This window comes from Amblyomma americanum, chromosome 1, assembly GCF_052857255.1.
Source record: "Amblyomma americanum isolate KBUSLIRL-KWMA chromosome 1, ASM5285725v1, whole genome shotgun sequence".
Taxonomy (NCBI): domain Eukaryota; kingdom Metazoa; phylum Arthropoda; class Arachnida; order Ixodida; family Ixodidae; genus Amblyomma; species Amblyomma americanum.
In genome coordinates, this window is record NC_135497.1 from 8,284,091 (window position 1) to 8,304,329 (window position 20,239).

At 45.2% G+C, this 20,239-nt stretch overlaps 1 protein-coding gene across 8 annotated transcripts in view; it reads right to left on the bottom strand.

The window, feature by feature from the left end:
• Nucleotides 1–20,239, bottom strand: part of LOC144109669 (cyclin-dependent kinase 14-like) — a 223,840-nt gene that overhangs the window by 11,311 nt on the left and 192,290 nt on the right. For 7 of the 8 annotated variants that reach the window (XM_077642475.1, XM_077642503.1, XM_077642508.1 and 4 more), the window contains one exon: nt 16,072–16,165. In XM_077642475.1, the coding sequence (XP_077498601.1) occupies nt 16,072–16,165 (94 nt within the window). Of the gene's footprint in view, nt 1–3,661; nt 3,903–16,071; nt 16,166–20,239 lie in introns of those variants that run through there. The other variant, XM_077642522.1, reaches the window with a different exon arrangement.

A 20,239-nucleotide genomic window follows, 5' to 3' on the forward strand; every position in this document is an offset into this window, starting at 1 on the left:
CCATTGGAAATATGATATGGATTATAGTCCGGCAGTGATTTGCTAGAAGTGAAAGAAAATGCCTTGGCAAAAGTTTCATTAAGTACGTTAGCACTGTCACTGTCAGGGATGGGATTCGACTAAGATATCGATGTGTGTTCTGATCCGTTAACAGCGTTCCAGAACTTTTAAGTATCAGTAAATAAAAGTGATGGCACTCTGACATTAAGAAAATGTTTCCCAACTTATTTTAAGGCTTTTTTTTATCAGTGCGAGCTGTAGCTCGTAATACTGTCTAGTGCTCCGATTTTCCCGATGACTTCGCCCCGACATATACCGTAACTGCCTTTTTGTTTGCAAGGCATTTTAATGAACAGGTGAATCATGGGGCCTGCTATTAGTCGTAATAATTCTGCGATGGACATACGGTTCAATTAATTCATGCACCTTGTTTTTAAACATGCACCAATTGTCGTTAACAGAACTTTCATCAAACTTGAGGAAGAAGTCCTTAATTGAAGGAAGATTTGCTTTGGCATAATTGTAAATAGTTTTGGTTGTACTTGCAGGTTGATCAGAAGGAAAATTCGGCGTGATATGCAGTAAGCAATGGCCACTTAAACCTGGCAAGTGGTCTACGGCAGGAACTTAGTCTGGAGCTCTAGTTAGCAAAAGGTCTAGTATACTAGAACTGGTAGCTGTTACCCTTGTCGGCTGTGTGATTATTTGTGTTAGTGAAAAGCTGGAAGAAGTACTGAAAAACTTGCTGATTCAGATGATCCATCATTGTCTAAGGTGATGTTTGACCAGTTAATGTGAGGGAAATTGCAGTCACCAAAAAGAAAACTATGGAGATCAGGAAATTCGCTTGAATTATGTCCACAATGTCACAAAGGTTACTACAAAAGCCAACGGGCGTACGTGGTGTGTGGTAGCACACACAAAATAACAGAGCTTTGTTGTTAATATTTATATGTACGCAAATGATCTCCAGTGTAGTACCAAGATTAATTTCGAAGCATTCGAGATCCTCGGGTACAGCAATTAAAACACCACCACCACGGCCAAAACGGTCACAACGAAATACACGGTATCACTTTTGCGAGGGAAATATATCACTGCTGCGCACTGATTCACTGCGCCTTTTTCCGTTAGTATAATGATATTGGCAGCGGCCATAATATCGGCGGTGCAAGATAAGCAGTCACGATGACAAATAACACTGCATATATTAGTAAAAAGGATAGAGAGATTGCGAAGCGCCTACACAGGTCGATACTTCAATTCACTGAGCTCTCTTGGAGACGGAGGAACGGCATTCGTTTCAACACGTGTTCCATCTTTTTCTTGAAAGCTATCAGTCATTGGGCATTATGTATAGCACCTTTTCTCAAAAATAAGCTTGTTGCAACGCAGACTGAGCAGCTCATTAGACTCAGTTTGCTTAGCGAATTCTGCAAGCTTTTTCTGTGCATGCCTGGTGGCTGCAGAAAAATCCTCAGAAACCGTAATATCCGACTTTTTTAGCTTACCCTTTGCATCAAGAACCCATTCTTTAATTTTATGGTGTGAATTTGACAATTATTGGTTGTGTTTTCTAAGCTCTGGCCATACTGATCCTATGAGCGCGTTCAGTGTCCATTTCGGCTAAAGTTATAGACATTTTGGCCTCAACAATTTTCCTTGTTTTTCCCTCAGATTCAGCCCATGTTTCGTTCGAAAGATCTATAAGATTGCTAAACACAAGATTTTCTCTGTGAAAACGATCCTCAAGTTCGTTCAAACGGATTTTAAGCATCTCGTTTTCTGTCAGAGCTCTTTCAGCATTCTCCCCAACAGCCCGAACTGTATCGAGTAGTTTGTTTATTTTCAACAGAATTAAAGCAGGCAGAGATGTAAGTAAACGTTCCACTCAGTTTTTTCTGATTCGCTATGAGGCTTTCTAGGGAGTGAAATACATGTGCCTGCGATATGGGCGTCTATAGGCCCGTGTATGCCTGCTCTATATGTGCCAAATATATGGGTGGCCTCTAAAAAGCTTTTGCCTAAAAGGGGGTGGCATCCATTGTGTTGTCAAGGTGGAGGGCAGTCACCAAATATGAGACAGCCTAGCACTGTCTCCTGCTACAGTTCCTACCGTTCAGGGGAGGGAAGGGTGTAGTCTTTACTCTGAGACGACCCACTGATGTGTGTGTATGCAAGAATGGTTTCAACCCACTTATATTCTCTTTGATCACAGACATTTTCGGTCAACTGAACTAATTGTTCAATAATGCTAATAAGGTCAACTGAACTAATTGTTGCCATCCATGACTACTGCATTTCTGCTCAACGGCAGAAATGTGTGAAAGATGCAATTCTTTCTTCACGTTTCAGCCACTAAAAAAGCCCTCGAAGTCAGACATATATTTGAAAGCGCACCATAATTGGACTGCGACGGAGTCAAGAACTCTGGAAGAAATGGCACGAGCGGAATGGAGCGACGCATGGAAAGGGAGACAACATGTAGCACGCGAACACAAACACCCTCTAGCCCAGGTTGTCTCCCCTATTGGTTTAAAGCCTTACTTGACCGAAAGTTTACTTCAACTAATTTTGCGCTCGATATAGTGTACATGTTATGAACAATATTTATTTTTAATATTAGGGCTGTGAAACATCTAGTATTTTAGTTAGAAGCGTTCGAAAACCTTTGTAGCAGATGACACAGTCCCCTAACGGTATGGTGGACAACAAGCCAGACTGGAAATGACCACTTAAGACGCCGGAATCGCAGGCTCGCCGGTTTCAGGCGTTCTCAAGTGAGCGATTGCCCCTTGTAGGCCCTTTCTCTGGCAAGTTTCTAGCGGTTTTCGCCGCAAAGCTCAATGGTATGTGAGAAAAATTAACTGCTGGCATCATATCGATGCAGTGCGTGGCTGCGGAAATGAATGTGAGGCATGCGGAAAGCACCACTGTACCCTTTCGGCTACTGCCCTTTACACCTGATCTCAAAAGCTGGTGGCAACAGTTCAGGTTTTAACGTTAATTCCTCTCTTTTTCAAAAATGATACCAAAGATGGGCGGCTGACACTTCTCCCTCGCGCTAACCCCTTTTGTGGGCAGGGCTTTATCAATAGACCTCTCCTGGTCTACAACATCAGAGCCCGTATGTGTTTCTGGTCCGACTGGCAGAGCACGCCGCATGCCAAGGGGACTAATCAGGAGGAGAAAGGCTGCGGGGCATCTCTAATCGAGAGACTAAAGGCGAGAGGGTAGTGCTGGTCATAAGCTAGCTTAGCCGGTTCAGAAGCTAAAGTGGACACTTTGACATCACAATTACACCAGGCAGATGTCTAAGGAGAGGTCTGCTTCATCTGAAAAGAAATAAACATACACGCATTTATTCCAGAGGCAGCTCTACCCAATGCGCAATAATGCCGCCGTGCGCCAAGTGTATCTGCTGCCGCAAAAGACTCGTAGGCCGGGCCGAGAACCCTGCAAGGCCGCACATGGTTTACTGAAAACGCCGAATTTCATGCTTACTACCCCAGGCCGTTCATACTTGAGGTCGAATACAGGAAGGTTTAGCATTACCACCTGGTGCATTTCCATGACCTCAATGACCGGAACGCTAAGTTATTGGGATGATATTATTTTCAAAGAAAGACAAAACGTAATTTTGACTATACAGTATAAATGCGTCTAAGGGCTGCACGGTGTGTGGGCCGCACCCCGTTTTCCCGAAGAAAATAAGAAAAAAAATCCGTGTAAACACACCCAAACTTTTCATGACCCATGCAGAAATTTCCTTCAAAATGCACACACCATGGCCTCCGCAGGCAGCTTTCCAGGTGCCGCCATCATCATCGTCAACTTTTTCTTCGCCGTGAGCTTCCGCTATCCATATCGGCATCAGTATCATGAGCTACAGGATTTTGTGGCTGTCAAAGGCACGGGAGTTGTAGTAGCGTGTTAGTTCATCATAGTTGGGGCTTTTGTGTGCTGCCGCTGAGCGTTAAATTTTAGCACAGCAGCAAGCACCTTAATAGCTACACAGCTGGGAGTTTGCTCTCGATTACAGCGAGCATGCAGCGGGCAGGAAATTCGAGGTGGATGAGAAGGGTGTACGACGATGGTGCTACCAAAAGGAAGCGCACAGGAGCACAAACTGCAAATAGTGCGCTTTCTGAGGCAAGCCGTGCATGTTTCTCGAACTGGAAGAGCTGATCTGCTATGTGATGGAAGTGCGGAACAACGGCTGTGTGTTGACAATGGACATGCTGCGTGACTTTCGTGAGATGAGCATGCACCAGAGCAGAGCACAGCTCAGAATCTGAAGAATCTGAAGACGTTGTTTGATTGGTGTTCCTACTTTATTGTGTTGTGCTGTGCTGGGTTTTATGGCACATACATAGGCAGCTAAGGCTATCATGCGCCAAGTTCAAGGTATAGAAATGGTTTTCTGTAGAATGTTTAGGAATATAATAAGTCGTCGATGGTGTAGATGGCCTAAAAATACTGAACTGCCTGGTAAAAAACAGATAGAAATAGCTAATGGTAAAAACAGCAAAGAAGGTAAGGTAGTCTCAGCGGCTATCCTTGGCTGGGCAAGGATCCTGAGTCTCCCAAGTGATCAAATAAAAAGCCTCAGCCTTCTTCTCAGGAATGAGAAAGTGGCTGAGGTGTACCATGCAATAAAGCGAACAAGTGGCTCAGAATTTACAGTTTATCAAGTACCCCAGCTTCTTTTAAAAAGCTAAAAATGGAAGGTATGTTAACAATGGTATTATCACCTAAGAGAAGTGCGGGATGAAAAGGAATGCATTCATTATAAAATTGAGTAAAATACTTTTTTCTTAGTGTTTCAAGTTTCACACATGAAAATAAAGTGTGATTAAAAGTAAGATCATCACCGCATTCGCAAAGAGGTTTGTCTTGCTTTTTTAGCAGGTGCATATGATCTACCCTGAGACGGCATAAAATCACTTCCTTAAAACGTTCCTGGTGAACACATGATTTAAATTCGCCTAAAACTGGTTTTACCAAGTGTAGTTTATTATTCACTTCGCCGTTCCATGCAGACTGCCATTTTTCTCTTAATTTACGCTGTACTAATTTCATGCAATCCCCAAAAGGTATATTTACTTTTTTTATTTCCTTGCCATAAGCTCTAGCAGAGGCAGAAATCAGCCCTCTCATTGCCTCTTATCCCGACATGACTGGGAACCCAGCAGAGTTTTATGTTTTGCCCTCAAGCTGTCGCTGTTACGATATTGTGTATGATGTCGCCAAGAATAGGAGTGACTTCATTTCTAGAGTGCAGAGCTGTAAGTATACTGAGGGAGTCTGTGTAAATAATACTGTTGGCAAGGTTTTCGTTTTCTGTTTTTTCTATGGCCACACAGACTGCGTAACATTCTGCAGTGAAGATGGATGAGCACTGTGGAAGCCGTACTGTTTTCTCCGACTTCCCTCGGACCACTGCACTTCCTACGTAAACATCTGTTTTTGAACCATCTGTATAAAACTGCGTAAAAGTACTGATTTTTCTTCGAGTGCAAGGCATTCTTGTAGTATATGTTGTTGCAGAGTTTGTTTTTTATGGAACTAAGTAAGAGTGAGATCACAGATTGCAGGAAAATTGTACCAAGCAGGTAGTGGATCTCGTCTCCGAGCAATGTTAGGTAGTGTATCTAGTACGCCAAGGTTCTGGCACATCTCTTCAAAACGCAGGAGGAGCGGCCTAATAGCGAGCGGTTATTGTTAAACAATGTTCTAGATGGGCACTTTGTGACTATTGGGTAATATAATTGTTTGGGCAGTGAACGGATTTTTAAAATGTATGAGCAGGTGAGCATGGTTCTTCTATCTGTAAGTGACACTTCGTTGATTTCTACATAAAGACTATTTATTGGTGACGTCCTGTAAGCACCAGAGAAAAGACGCAAACCTAAATTTTGTATTGGATCTAATCGTTTCAGGTATGAAGGTCTCGCTGACCCATAAACAATACATCCATAGTCTAAGGTGGAGTGCACCACTGAGTGATATATTTGTAAAAGACATGTCCTGTCAGCACCCCAACGTTTACATGACAGTACTTTGAGTATATTTAGGGATCCGGTAGCTTTCTTTTTCAGTGCGTTCATATGAGGCAGGAAGTTGAGTGTTTTGTCAAAACTTATCCCTAGAAATTTACGCTAATTTTTTACGGGTATCTGTGTTCCGTTCAGATGTATAAATGGGTCGGTTTGTATGCCTCATTTCAGCGAGGAAAGGATGGCTACTGTTTTCTTTGTGGAGAACAGGAAACAGTTCTTATCTGCCCATGTCACTAGTTTATTCATTGTCAACTGTATTTGTCTCTCGCATGTTGCTATGTTTAAGGATGTGCAGGCTATTTGGAGATCGTCAACGTACACTGAATACAGGATGGACTTTGGGATTATTTTAATTATCGAATTCATTTCTATAATAAACAATGTCATGCTTAAAATACATCCCTGAGGAACCCCGTTCTCTTGAACGAAGCTCCTAGACAGGGTTGATCCCAGGCGTACTTGAAATGAACGGTCTGAAAAGAAGTCAGTGAGGCCGTTTAACATCCTACCGCGGATACCTAGGTTGCCCAGGTCGCGGAGGATCCCAAACCTCCAGGTTGTATCATACGCTTCCTCCATATCGAAGAAAACGGCAAGACAGTGCTGTTTGTGTATAAAAGCTTCTCTTATTGTGTTTTCGAGGCGAACTAAATGGTCTGTTGTTGAACATCCCTTTTTATAACCGCATTGATGGATATCAAGAAGTTCGCGGGATTCAAGAACAAATGTTAATCTTATATCAAGGACTCTTTCGAAAGGTTTTGCGAGACAGCTTGTGAGGGCTATCGGCCTATAGCTACTTGGGGAAGTTGGTGGTTTTCCAGGTTTCAGGAATGGCACTATGATGGCTTTCTTCCACTGTTTAGGTATTTTTCCTTCTGTGAATATTTTGTTAAAGAAATTCAAGAGTGTCATTATGGCAGGCTGGGAAAGATGGGCAAGCATTTGATAGTGTATCTGGTCGGGTCCTGGAGCAGTTTTTTTTGCTGGCAGACAGTACAGCATTGATTTCTTGGAGTGATTAAAGGGACACTGAGGAGAAATTGAAGTTGGCTTGTATCCATAGAATAGCAGCTCCTGATCACAAAAACGCCACTCTTCCTGAAAACAAAGCTCTTGTAATGTAGAAAATAGCAAGAACCAAAATACAGGTATCGCCGCCACAGGCCAATCTCGCAAGTACAAGCGTGATGACTTCCTAGGACAAGAGGCGCCACCTTGGAGGAATTTTCTTTACTTCATGGACGTCACGAATCTCTGAGGCTTGCAAAGGAAGTTTGCACACCGCACCGCTAGCCGTAAGGAATCACGGAGTCTGCGTTTACGTCACGATTCACGTCACTCCGTTCTGTGACGTCATAAGAGTTGCCGTGGCGTCATAAGAGTTCCCTGAGTTTGAATCAGAGGGGCGGGAAAAACTTTTTCAACTTCGAATCCAAACTTCTTTGAAATAAATGCATCTTTCGCGCCCGGACAAGCGGCAACAAAACCATGAAATGCCAAACTATCAGATTTTGCTAACAAAAAAAAATTGATAGAGTTCTCCTCAGTGTCCCTTTAAATTGTTGTATTGTTGGTTACACCCCCACTTGTTGGAAGTCTCCGTTTCTCGGCAATACTTTTGTATTTCAGGAAGGACTGCGTATAGTGAGATGAACTAGAAACCGCAGCGAAGTGTTCCCCCAAAATGTCTGCCTGTTCCCCATGCTTGTTTGTATGCCAGGTGTTGTCAAAAGAGGAATCGTGAACGGTGAGAAGTTGCCATTTAATTTCCGAACATGTTCCCACATTTTCTTTGATGTTATTTGACAGCTTATAGATGAAATGTAACTCTGCCATGAAGCTTTCTCGGCACTGCGACGTACGTACCGAGCTTTTGCTCTTGCCTTTTTAGAACGTATGAGGTTCTCATGTGTAGGGTGCTTGCGAAATTTGCCCCAGGCTCTATTTTGTTGTTTTTTTGCTTCCTTGCATTCCTTTGTCCACCAAACATCGTGTTTTTGCCGCACCACTCCTGAAGACTGAGGAATAGCTAAGTGTGCGGCATTGATGATACAATTCGTGAACATTTAGTTTATCTCATCGATGCCGAGGTTTTCTAAAACTATATCCTCTAAATGGGCTTGTGCTCTAAAAATTTCCCAGTCTGCCAAATGCAGCTTCCAACGTCGCGGTTTAGTTGGGATGACATTTGGCGTGGATGTCAAACTGATTAATACCAGAATGTGATCGCTGCCATATAGGTTGTCGATAACGTCCCATTTAAAATCGTTAAAAACAGATGGAGAACTAAAAGATAAATCTAAACAGCTCATATTGACCGAGGTTGGAGAGCAGTATGTGGCTTTTTCCGTGTTTAAAAGAAATATATTGTTTGTGAGAATAAAATCTTCGATTGGTTGCCCCCTGGAGTCGCAGCGCTCGCTTCCCCAAAAAGGAGAGTGAGCGTTGAAATCCCCAACTACCAGATATGGCTCTGGGAGTTCATCTGTCAGTTCTTCCAGATCATGAACTGTTAGTGTAAGATGTGGAGGAATGTATACGGAACAGATTGTCAGTGGTTTATAGCTGACGATGCTGACTGCAACCGCCTCAAGTTTTGTATTGAGCTTGATTTCTTGAGCAGGGACGCCGCTTTGGACGACAATTGCGACGCCTCCCGAGAGTCGATTTGCCTGCTCGCGATCGTGTCTAAAAGTTTAATAATGTTTCAGGATATGCACATGTTGTGGACCAAGATTGGTCTCCTGAAGACATAAAACTATGGGTAACATTGACCCTAAAATATGTGTTATGTCACTGTAATTCCGCATAAGTCCTCTACAATTCCAGTTAATTAAAAAAGACATGTTTGTGCTTTTGAAAGGAAATGAAAGGGGAGTTACTTATGTGGTGGGCCCGTTATGGGGGGCCTTTCTTTTTTTCGCTCAAGAGAGCTGTTCCGCCGCTGTAATGGAGTGGGTGTTGTATCCATCACCTCAACAGAAGTATTGGAGGACCGCGCAGCCGCGGTTGTGTTAGTTTCAGGCCTCTCCCGACAGGGGGAGGTCCTGTGGGATGCCGACCCATGGACTGGCGGTCCCTGTTTTGGCAATGACAGGGCAGCTTTTGCTGACCCTGCCTGGGGCGTCGATGGCCCCGCCATAGGCTCTGTAAAAGCGGCCTTGGCAGGTGCCGGAGTACTGTGTGGTGCTACGCCCCTGCGCACCACATCAGCGAAGTTTTGTTTGGCTTTGAAGGAGAATGTGTTTGTAAGCACAAAACGCCTTCTCGCTTCTTTAAATGAAATGTTTTCCTTTGTCTTTATGGTTATTATCTCTTTTTCTTTTTTCCAGGATGGAGACGCCCTGGAATGTGCAGCATGGTCTCCTTCACAATTTGCACAGTGCAGGGCTTCATCGCATCCTTCAGACTGGTGATCATTCGAGGCACATTTTGCACAAGTTTTGCGACCGCGGCAGCTCTGTGAGCCGTGGCCGAACCTTTGACAGTTGAAACATCTGCGAGGGTTGGGTATGTATGGTCTTACATTGACTTTCAAATATCCCACGTCGATTATGTCGGGCAGTGTGCTGGTGTTGAACGTGAGGATCAAGTGTTTTGTGTCTATTTCCTTTCTGTCCTTACGGATTTTGATTCGGTGGACATCTATGAAGTCTTGGTCGATGAGCCCTTTGAGCATTTCTTTTTCAGTTATGGGAACAAAATCATTTCCGGATATTACGCCACGGACAGTGTTAAGTGAGCGATGAGAAGTCACGGAGACAGGGATTTCCCCTATGGACTTTAGGTTGGAGAGCTTAGAGACAGTGTTAAGTGAGCGATGAGAAGCCACGGAGAGAGGGATTTCCCCTATGGACTTTAGGTTGGAGAGCTTAGAGTGTAGGACATTGTCGCACAGTTCGAGCAATAGATCGCCGCTGGCCATTTTTGAGAGCTTGTATCCAATGCCTAAGGTTTCAGTCAAGCACTTTGACACAAGGAATGGGGATATTATTCTTGCCGGTTTATTTGGTTCTTCACTGTGGATCACATGATGTTTGGGAAAGGTTACTTTTCTTTTCTGAAAGAAGTCATCTGCCTCGTTCCGCCCTCTTTTGGGAGAGCGATCTGGTTTTGAAAGTAGGGGAGCCATAAAAAAATGTAGTTTTTCGGTCATGGTGCCAGCCACCCACCATGGAGTCCAACAAGGGGACGGGACAGGTACTTGAAAACAAGTCCTGCCCACGCCAGCTATACACCTCAACTATAACCAAATATGACTCAATTCAGGGTAGTTGGTCACACAAGGTTAACCCTCGCCGCCAGGAAAAAAGGAAAAACCAAGAAGCGAGTAGGAGATAGGAGAGTTGTGAGAAAGACATAGGAAAGTGAAAGATGGAGGGGAGGACAGGAAAAAGCAATTGCCGATTTCCCCCGGTCGGGTCAGGCCGGAGGTGCCGTCTACAGGAAGCTGGGGCCAAAGTGGTGTGTTGCCTCCGCCGAGGGGCCTTAAGGGTCCAAACGCTCGGCATCAGCTCAAACACCAGGATCCCCCTTTCCCCGGGCACAGCAAAGCCACGCACGGCTAGGCGCGGGTGCTCGGGTCCGTGGTGATGCACTGTTCACCATCAACCCCATGCGGGGATGTCCCTGCGGATGCTCGGGAACCCGTGGTGTCGCCACTCACCAACGCCTGCTAGCTGCAGACGCCCCCCTGCGGGGGGTGTTCCTACTTTAAAAAAATCTTTTTCGCACACCGCGTATATGGGCCGCACCCCAAAAATTGGCCAACTCTAGAAAAAAATGTGTGGCCCTTATCCACGTTTATACGGTATGTTCTGCATTACTACTCAGTCGATACAGGCACACTGCCTACCAGCAATTTGTGTGGTGGTCGTATGGTCGACTGGGGTCCGGCAACCACGTCTTTCTGCCTGGCTATGTGGTTGAAAAGATTAGAAAAACTTTTCCATCCCTAGTACATTGGCTTTAAGTAGCTCTAGATAAATACATTAATGAACGCAGCGCTTAACTCCTTGTTCCTTTGTACCTGGTATGTATTTTGCAATGAGCAGTGGCTTGTCCGGCGAGGCGCGCAAAGATGAACCAGCCCACCATCGGCGCCGCATTGATGCCATGGTCCGCAAAGTAAAAATTTGTATTTAGGACCGAAGAGGAAAATATATATTTATTTTGTAGCACAAATTTTTAGGGGTGTGCGAATACTCGAATACGAATCGAATAGTAAATTTTCAAATTATTCGATTCGCAAATCGAATACCTATTATTCGGGTAACCGAATACTCTGTATTTCGGTTACAGTGCCGATGCAAGACCTGCCATTCCGCCTCCTCCTCCCAATCCTCCAGTGTAGTCGTTGTCTGATCTTGCGATGCACATTTTTAATCTACAGCCGCAGCACAGCAGGCGGAAATGAATTCTCAATAGCACAAACCTAATAGCACTCGTGATGCAACTGAATCATGAACAACCGGAAAAAAATCCACCACTTCACGCGGCCGGAACATCGCTAGCGGCACAGTCATGAGCGGCAGCAACCACTGCACAACACAAGCCACGGTAGGTGTGCACCTTTAAAGACTTTATCTATCCCGCTGTCGACACGCGTGGAACTGATTTTCCTATGAAATTTTGTGCTGAATGACAGTACGTTGGCCTGCGAGGTCACTATTAGTGACCACGAAAAGAGCAGCGTCGACTCTTATATTCGCCATTTAGGTCACAGGCCATCCTACACCAATAATGATTAATTCATTCATAAGGCAGACAATTATGTTGAAATGTTCAATTTTCAGAAGAGACAGAAGCATGCCGTGACTAGACAAAAACAGCACTGAACTGAATAAAACAGATGATGGTGATGGATGGATGGATGGATGGATGGATGGATGGATGGATGGATGGATGGATGGATGGATGGATACGGCTGAACCCTTTAAATCGGGCGGTGGCTCAAGCCCCCAGCCATGGCTTATGAAATTTTACTCTTCCCTTGATTTTAGCCACCAATCAGATAACCTTTGCTTGGTTATTTCTACCCGCTTAATATCTACTTTCCCTTCACTGTCCTTAAACCCCAATGCCTTGGATAAATCAGCCCCGCTGCTTTCCACTGTGGGGTGGAGCCCTTTAGAGAAAAGTATCATGAGTTCAGCCGTTTCCTCCTCCTCTCCGCACGCAATGCACAAAGTGTCTATCTCATGGTACCTGGCTCTATACGTCTTAGTCCGCAAAACTCCAGTCCTGGCCTCAAACAACAAAGAGCTTCCCCTACAATTATCATAGATATTTTCATTGGCAATTTCCTGCTTAAAGGTCCGGGATGTTCCCAGTGCCGATTTCGTCAGCATCCCTGTTTTCCACAGAGCTCTCTCTGTTTCTTTAACCTTTTTCTTAACCGATAATTGCTAATTTGCCCCCTTACTGCTGTCCAGATATTTGCTTGTCAATTTTCTAGTTCGCTTTCTCCATTTCGTGTCAACATTCTTTATATACAGGTATCTGAAAACTTTCCTAGCCCACTGCTTTTCCTCCATCTTTCTCAATCGTTCCTCAAATGCTATCTTACTGCTAGCCTCTCTGCTCTCGAAAGACGCCCATCCCATATCACCCTGTACCCCCTGATTTGGTATATTGCCATGTGCTCCCAAAGCTAACCTCCCTACTCCCCGTTGTTTAATTTCTAACCTTGCTTGAACATCTGGTCTCATGCATAGGACCGCATTACCGAAGGTCAGGCTAGGGACCATCACCCCTCTCCAGATCCCTCTTACCACTTCATGCCTATTGTAATTCCAGAGTGCCCTATTTTTCATGACAGCTGCATTCCTACTAGCTTTATTCATTACTTATTTTTCATGCTCTGTCAGATACTCAGCTCGGATGATGAATGCACGCAGCGCCGCCTGTCGAGCGCAAGAAGAAGTTTCCCACTCCTGGTTGTACGCGTGGCCACGCCGCCGCGCTATCAGCGCTTCACAGTTCTGTGTCTCTATAGTTCTGTTTTCCGCGTCTCCGCGCTGTTTCGTTCAGGTCTGCGGACCCAAGGCGCAAAACGATTGTGTCAGTTTGTGTGTAGTGCCCGTCTCAGCAACATGGCTGATCGCATGAAAGGTGCGATCTGGAAACATTTCGTCAAGGATAATCCACAGGAAGCGACATGCAAGACTTGCAACGCCAAACTTCAGACGCCGTCGGGCACAACGACACCAATAGCGAACCACCTAAGGAACAAACATTACTCTTTGCAGCGATATAACTTTGTTGAAAGCCGAGGGTTCAAGGAGTTAATGCATGACGTGGAGCCACTGTACGTGAAAGTACCCTCTCGGACAACTTTTTCAAGAACAATCATCCCCAACCAGTACAAGGACACTGTAAGTGCTGTCAAGCGCCAAATTCACGCCGACCTGCAGGAAGGCGTAGAGTCTTTGTCATTCACCAGTGACATGTGAATGTTGAGATCAAACCAGAGCTACATTAGTCTCACGTGCCATTACTTGACCTCAAACTTCGAAATTCGGGTGTTCATGTTGGGCAATAACCAGCACGTGATTGACAGTCACACTGCATGCAACATCTTAGCACACCTGGAAGCAATGACGAGTGAATGCGATCTGCCACTGCAAGAGGTACCTATTTTTGTTGTGACGGACAATGCACAAAATTTCCACGCAGCTCTCCGGGACTTTCAGTGTACCCCCCTACAGTGTTTGGGCCATACATTGCAATCGGCCATCAAGGATGTCAAGGAAGAAACTGCAGGAGTGCCCACCATTCTTAAGAAATGCCATGCAATAGTGGGCCATTATAAACACAGTGCCCAAGATGCAGCAAGACTAAAGGACTGCCAGTGGCGGATGGAGCTACCCCTCCTGGAGCTCGTCCAGAATGTAGACACCAGGTGGAATAGCGAGCATGACATGCTGTCACGTCTCCTTCAGCTCAAAGAGGCAGTTTGCCTTGAACTTGCTACCTCTGAGACAGTGATTTCCAACCTGACACCACAGGAATGGAAAACGATGGCTGGACTGGTCAAGGCCCTTGAGCCAACTGCACCAGCAACAAAAGACCTGAGTGGGCAGAAGTACGCAATTTTGTCTTCGGTGATGCCATTCCTTTACGGAATGCACATGGTGCTGAAGGACTGTGCTCCAGTGGGTGACAACACGTCACTGTTCGCAAAAAATTTACAAAAAAGTGTGAAGGCAAGATTTTCTAGCCACAATGAGCAAAAAGAGTGCATCATGGCAACGGCATGTGATCCACGATTCAAAAACATCTTCTGTACTAAAGCTTTACAAGAAACAAGGCTTCTGGAACTTGCATGGAGTGGGCTGCAGAGCTCGTCAACCCCATCACCCAGTGACTGTGCTAAGCCCTCAACATCTACAGCACAAAAGCAGCCTAGTGCCAGCATATGGGACAATATCGACAAACTTGCAAAGTCATCTAGGAAGATACACAACCGTGAACCAGGTAACATAGATGAATTTCAATGGTACCTTCGAGTGCCAGTTTGCAGCAGGGATGAAGACCCTTTTGGGTACTGGAGGAAAAAAGCAAGCAGAACTTTCCCGGTCTGTACAGAATGGCCATGATATACCTGGCTATACCAGCAACGCAAATTCCAAGAGAAAAACTATTTTCTACAGCTGGCAACATTGTCACATCCAGGAAAGAAAAGCTATTGCCGGATCACGTGCAGCAGCTGCTTTTTTTGCATGAGAACTTATAAATTATAACCAGTTCAGCACGTTTGAATAAATTTGTTACTATTCGATTCGAGAGGTACTATTTGGTATTCGCACACCCCTACAAATTTTGCTTCTAGTATATTCCTTTGCTTTACACTGCACTCAATTCTCTACAGCACCATTTGTTTAACATCCAGCTGTTTTTATTGAATGACTTCGCATTCACTGCACCTGCTCTAAATTCCTACGCACAGACAGGAATATTCACCTTTCCACGGGGGAGGAAAATGAGAAGGGAAAGGAGAAGGCCGGCCATTTTTTTTTTATCAAGACAATAACTATACCATATGCAGAGCGCACATGTGCTGTTGGCACACGTGCCCATTTGAAAATGCCGACTTGATAACACAAGAAGTTTTCCTACCTGGCCTCCATTTGAATATACCCCCTTCTTTCGTGATGTCCTAACTTTGCACAAGCTGTAATCGAATACTGCCAGGCGAACAATGCTCACTAGCATCGCGGCACTATCATCTTCACTGAGGTTGCGCGAGAAGTTTTCGAGTCCACCACAGCAAATAAAACATGTTTAAAACTTTTTCTGGGGTGTTTCATCCCATTTAAGATGTGTGTTATGTGGTATGATATATGGTTTTTCATACATGTATTGTCTGAGCAAAGTGCTGCACGCACTACCGGTACCAGCGCTTTGCACGAGCTGCATCGAGCAGACGCTCCGAACCTGTCCGGACCCCCTTCCGCAGTAGTAGCAACCGTTTTTCTAGTTTTAGTATTGAAGATGCTGATTTTTGCATGCTGTTGGCACCTTAACTGCTTTAAACTGGAACGTTATGTTTTGTGGGTAACACAATCCGGAGGTGTACTATGAATAAACAACCTTTTTACTGTTTGCAAAATTTTGATCAAGTAGGCCATTAAACAAAGCCATTCACATAGCAAAAAGCTGGCTCTGCATGCCTCAAGAAGGGACCACTCCACTTAATTTTTTTATGCTTCTTTCTGACTACGCCTGGCAGCAAAACTCATTTATTGCCAGGAAAATTGCATTTAAACATTTCCTTGTGCCCTAAAGAACTAAAAGATGTGTATTCACCCTAGCCTGCCTGTGAAACTGGCCAGTGGTGGCAACACCTGACCCTCAAAGGAGGCCATAGTGAATGCAACACAGCAGGAAATGGAAGGAGCCTGTCCCCATGCCATGGGGGCTAGGGTGCTGACAGGCCATCAAGACCTGCCATAGCCACACACAGCAAAAACACTGCCACAGCTGCAAGATGAAGACATCTTACCCTCCAGATTTTATCCAGCTGATCAGTCGTGTCCTTGACACCAGGGAATGCAGCTGCGCCAGTAATCATCTCAATGAAAATGCAACCCACTCCCCTGCACAGACAAGCAAACGGAGGCATTCTGTTTCCACAGGCTCATGTATGCACACCACACACAGGGCACTTGTGCGCGCAAGGCCCACAGCAACAACACTGGCTCACCACAGGAGGTAAAGCTCACTTTTGCCTTCCACTCATGATACACATAGACATGCTCAAAGACTCGGGCATGGCTCAGCCAGCACACAGAGGAGGCACCAACTACTTTATTCATTATACATGTGCAAAAGGTGCAAAACAATGTGGTACTGGAATGAGAAGGACACTATGAACATTCTCATCATGAATGATGTGGTACTGGAATGAGAAGGACACTATGAACATTCTCATCATAAATGATAGCCTACACACTGCCTAAAATAGTAATTATTCACTTAAGGGGGGACATGGCTTTTAAAGCTATTTTTTATTTTCTGACCAAATTTGATTAAATTTGACAGTCTTATTCAGTTTCTTGCACTGATTTCAAATATCTAATTTGTTTTTCAATACGTCAATTACCTACAAAGATATATGAAATTAATGGTTCATAATTAGCAGAAACAATGAAAATATAACCGCACTACAGAAATTGATAACAACATATGGCTAGGTACTAAGAAGCATAGGGAATACAATGTTAGGAGTACTTTTTTGATGTCACAAATATTAGCGATGCTAGAGCAATCCAAAGTTCACTGTTCAAAACGTGGGTACCCTATTGTCTGATATAGAGCAGAACTGCTAATTTTTAAAACCCAAATTCCAAAATCTTCTCCTAACATTGTGTGCTCTGCACTCTTAGCTACATTCCACAACAAAAATTATGATTCTACCTGCCTTGAAGGCCGAGACATCGCTTCTGCAAATGAGCAAGAAGTCAAAAATGTGTTTTGAGAAAACCAGAAAAAAGAAATAAACCCACTTTTAATCAAAAATGCAGAAAAAATAGTGCCATATATTGCATCCTATGTAGCTAAAAGCCACCAGGAATGTAGTCAGTCTGACTACAGCCACCCAAATGACGCTTTTTGAAAGCATGCTACATGTGCAAAGTGGTTTTGCGCTTCTTTGCAAATGTCCCTGCACATCACCCTTGTGAGTCTTTAGGGCCCAGCCATAGTACCGCGTCAGCTTTGCAACTAGGTCAGTGGTCAGTTTGCCTTTACCGCCAACGCTCTCTAATCCGGGTCCCTTATGTTTTGTGATGAGGTTTCACAAGCTTGTGCCCATCCGTTTCTGTACGTGGTTGGCACAGTCTTTTTTCCACCGAAATGTACCCATACACTTTGGCTTCCTGCAGCGCAAGGAAAGCACGGCTGTCACCATCTGAGAGTAGGGTGGTGTACCTCAGGTTATGTCGTTGTAGTGACCTCTGGAAAAGGATGAGGGCGGCTTCAACTTCCATTTCACCGGCCTTCTTAGTGGTTTTTCTGGCAGGCGTGGCTCTCATTCCAAGCCTTGTACGTCAGACCATCTTCCTTTGGCCCATGCTCACAACCCGCACAGAAGTTGCTGAGCCCAACAAAATCGAGAACTAGCCCCGTGAAGAGCTCGATGACCGTGCCGACGCCAATGTGCGACGAGTGGGCGCGCATCATCCAGGAACCATCGTATGACACGGCAATGTTTCCGGGATTCCCAAGCTTCAAGTCGTCGTATAGCTCCCGAACCGATTGCGCGCACTGCGTCATCTGCTCCTCGGCAGCAAGAGCCGCCGCGGGCGCCAACTTCGTCTTCACATACCTCTGCCATGTTTTGGTGTGAAGGCCACGGTGTGAAATGTTCATCGCGGCAAAAACGTCGTTTAGCGCCGTTTGCTGATTCCCAGTGGCTTGCATGCGCGCAGCAAGAATGTTCACAACGAAAGGGTTGGCCTTCTGGTTGCCGTTCACGCAGGGCGAACTCCACGCCGACACAACATCACCGCAGCAAGCACACCTGATAACAATCTTTATGGCGAGGCCATATTCTCGTTCGCCTCTGCCTACAGTGATACTACCGCCGCACACTTTGCACTTAACGCACGGCATCATCGCGTTCACGGAGTTCAAGTTGACGATAACGAAGCCCGGCTTGATGTCAACTGGCGCGACCGCATCGTCGTCAGCGCGAGTGAGAAGATATAGCTTTCGCATTGTTGCGGGCGTTGAAGCAAGAACTTGAAGTTTTTCTTGTGTTTCAAACTCTCTCTGCACCAAATCCGCACGCTGCAACATTGCAGTGTCACGCCGAGTGCGGCCGCTGTCCGCAACACTTGAACTAGTCGACGAGCTGGCTAGGCCTACTTCAGCACTGTCCGCGGCTTCGGCATCGCTTGCCGGTGGTGATGGACTGTTCTCAATGCCCTCCAAAGGAATGGCACGCTTCCGGAAGTTATAATGAGATCGCTTCTTTCTTCTGCCGAACTTGTGCCTCATGGCGAACTTTCCCGTTGGATCGGACATCGTTGCACACTTGCCACAAAGAACGAAGAGACGCGTCGTGTTGCCTGCAGAGTAGAGCAGCCGACGGGAGCCTCGCGCAGCCAATCGTAGCGCGCTTTTTGGTCACGTGCGCTAGCTCGACGAATAGGGCCGCACGTTGGGACTTTTCTTTGTGCGTGGATTTCGACGTCACCAGCGAACGGCCGGAGCCGTTTGTGGCGGGAAATTGAAGCAAAAAAGCCGCTTTTTTCAATGAGACCAAGATGGCTGCGATTGCGTGCATGGAAAAAGAGCTACGCGCCGCGACAAAAAGCGTTGTTTTTCCGTAGAACTCAGCTCACAGGGATGTTATAAATTGATCGTGCACTCAAAATACTGAACCACGGGACTGGCAACCTGGTGAATTTAGGGATTATTAGCTGCAGATTTCGAAAAATTAAGTTTCAAAAAATCGATTTTTTCGAGATTTTTTCTTCTTAAAGAGCCGTGTCCCCCTTTAACAATACCACCATCAAACAGGGCAAGTCCGCTACAAGACGGAAAGCCTCTCCTTCTACCATTCAGCTGCTCGACTTGTCTTGCCAGTTCAACCTCACCATTCTACATGCTGCCTTTGACTAGACCGTTGTGCCTTCTGGCAGCATGAACAGGGCACTTTATTTTTATTTATTTTTCTGCCCAGGCTAGTCTCTGTTGCCTCTGACTACATTTCCCTAGAATTTGCATTTTCACACCGGCAAACCGCACATGCATACCCCAATCAAGCTGTCAGTGACCTGTCTGGGGCCGCTGTGGGCTCACTAATTTCTTGTGATGTTTCATGTTGCACAACTACTGAGCCAATCTGCAGTGCTTTGGGAAATGCACTGTAGCATATGACCCTTTTTTAATAGTGTCTGGATTCTTGCTTTGCCAGAAGACGTTCAAACAGTGGCTCCATACACACTTGATGAGAAGCTTCTAGCGTCTGTAGTAGAATTTTATGCAGAGGTACTGTCTGATGCTGTAAAACATTCATTCTTATAATCAAGCAGTACTTCATGATTTCAAGGACCGCCGGAAATAAAACATGAAGCATGGTACAAGACTGGTGTTTTCTTAAATAAATTGGTTTTTAGGGCAAAATACCATATTTACTCCCGTTATTTGTGCACTTTATTTCCTGAAATTAAGGGTCCACAAATGGGGCGCACAAATTAAGAGGAAATTCTGTGAACACACCCTGAAGAACTCTATGAAGGTCATAACTCGCGATGTATACAATATATTAGAGCGTTTAAGTCGACTCTCGCTCGACAAAAGAAAGGCGACTTCAAATATGAATCGCTGTTAAGCCCCATCCCCCTCTCCGCACCGTCCCCCAACCACGTTAGGCAGTTTCCCACATGACACAATGTGTGCACAGCTCAGAACAATAAACATACAGTCGCAGCGCCAGCAAAAATGGAGATACAATGGCAATAAAACTGCACCTTCTAAGCAGCAAACAGAACAGCCAACAGTTCAATAGTTTCGGATTCTGGCACGACGCACACTCTGGAGGCTACCGTAAGTTTGCTCTCGCAGCCGTTCGTATGGGAAAGCGACCACTGGTGTGAGTGAGCTGGATAAACGACATTTCTTTACCAGAACCAGCTTACAAACGCATTGGTGATTTTTTTTTT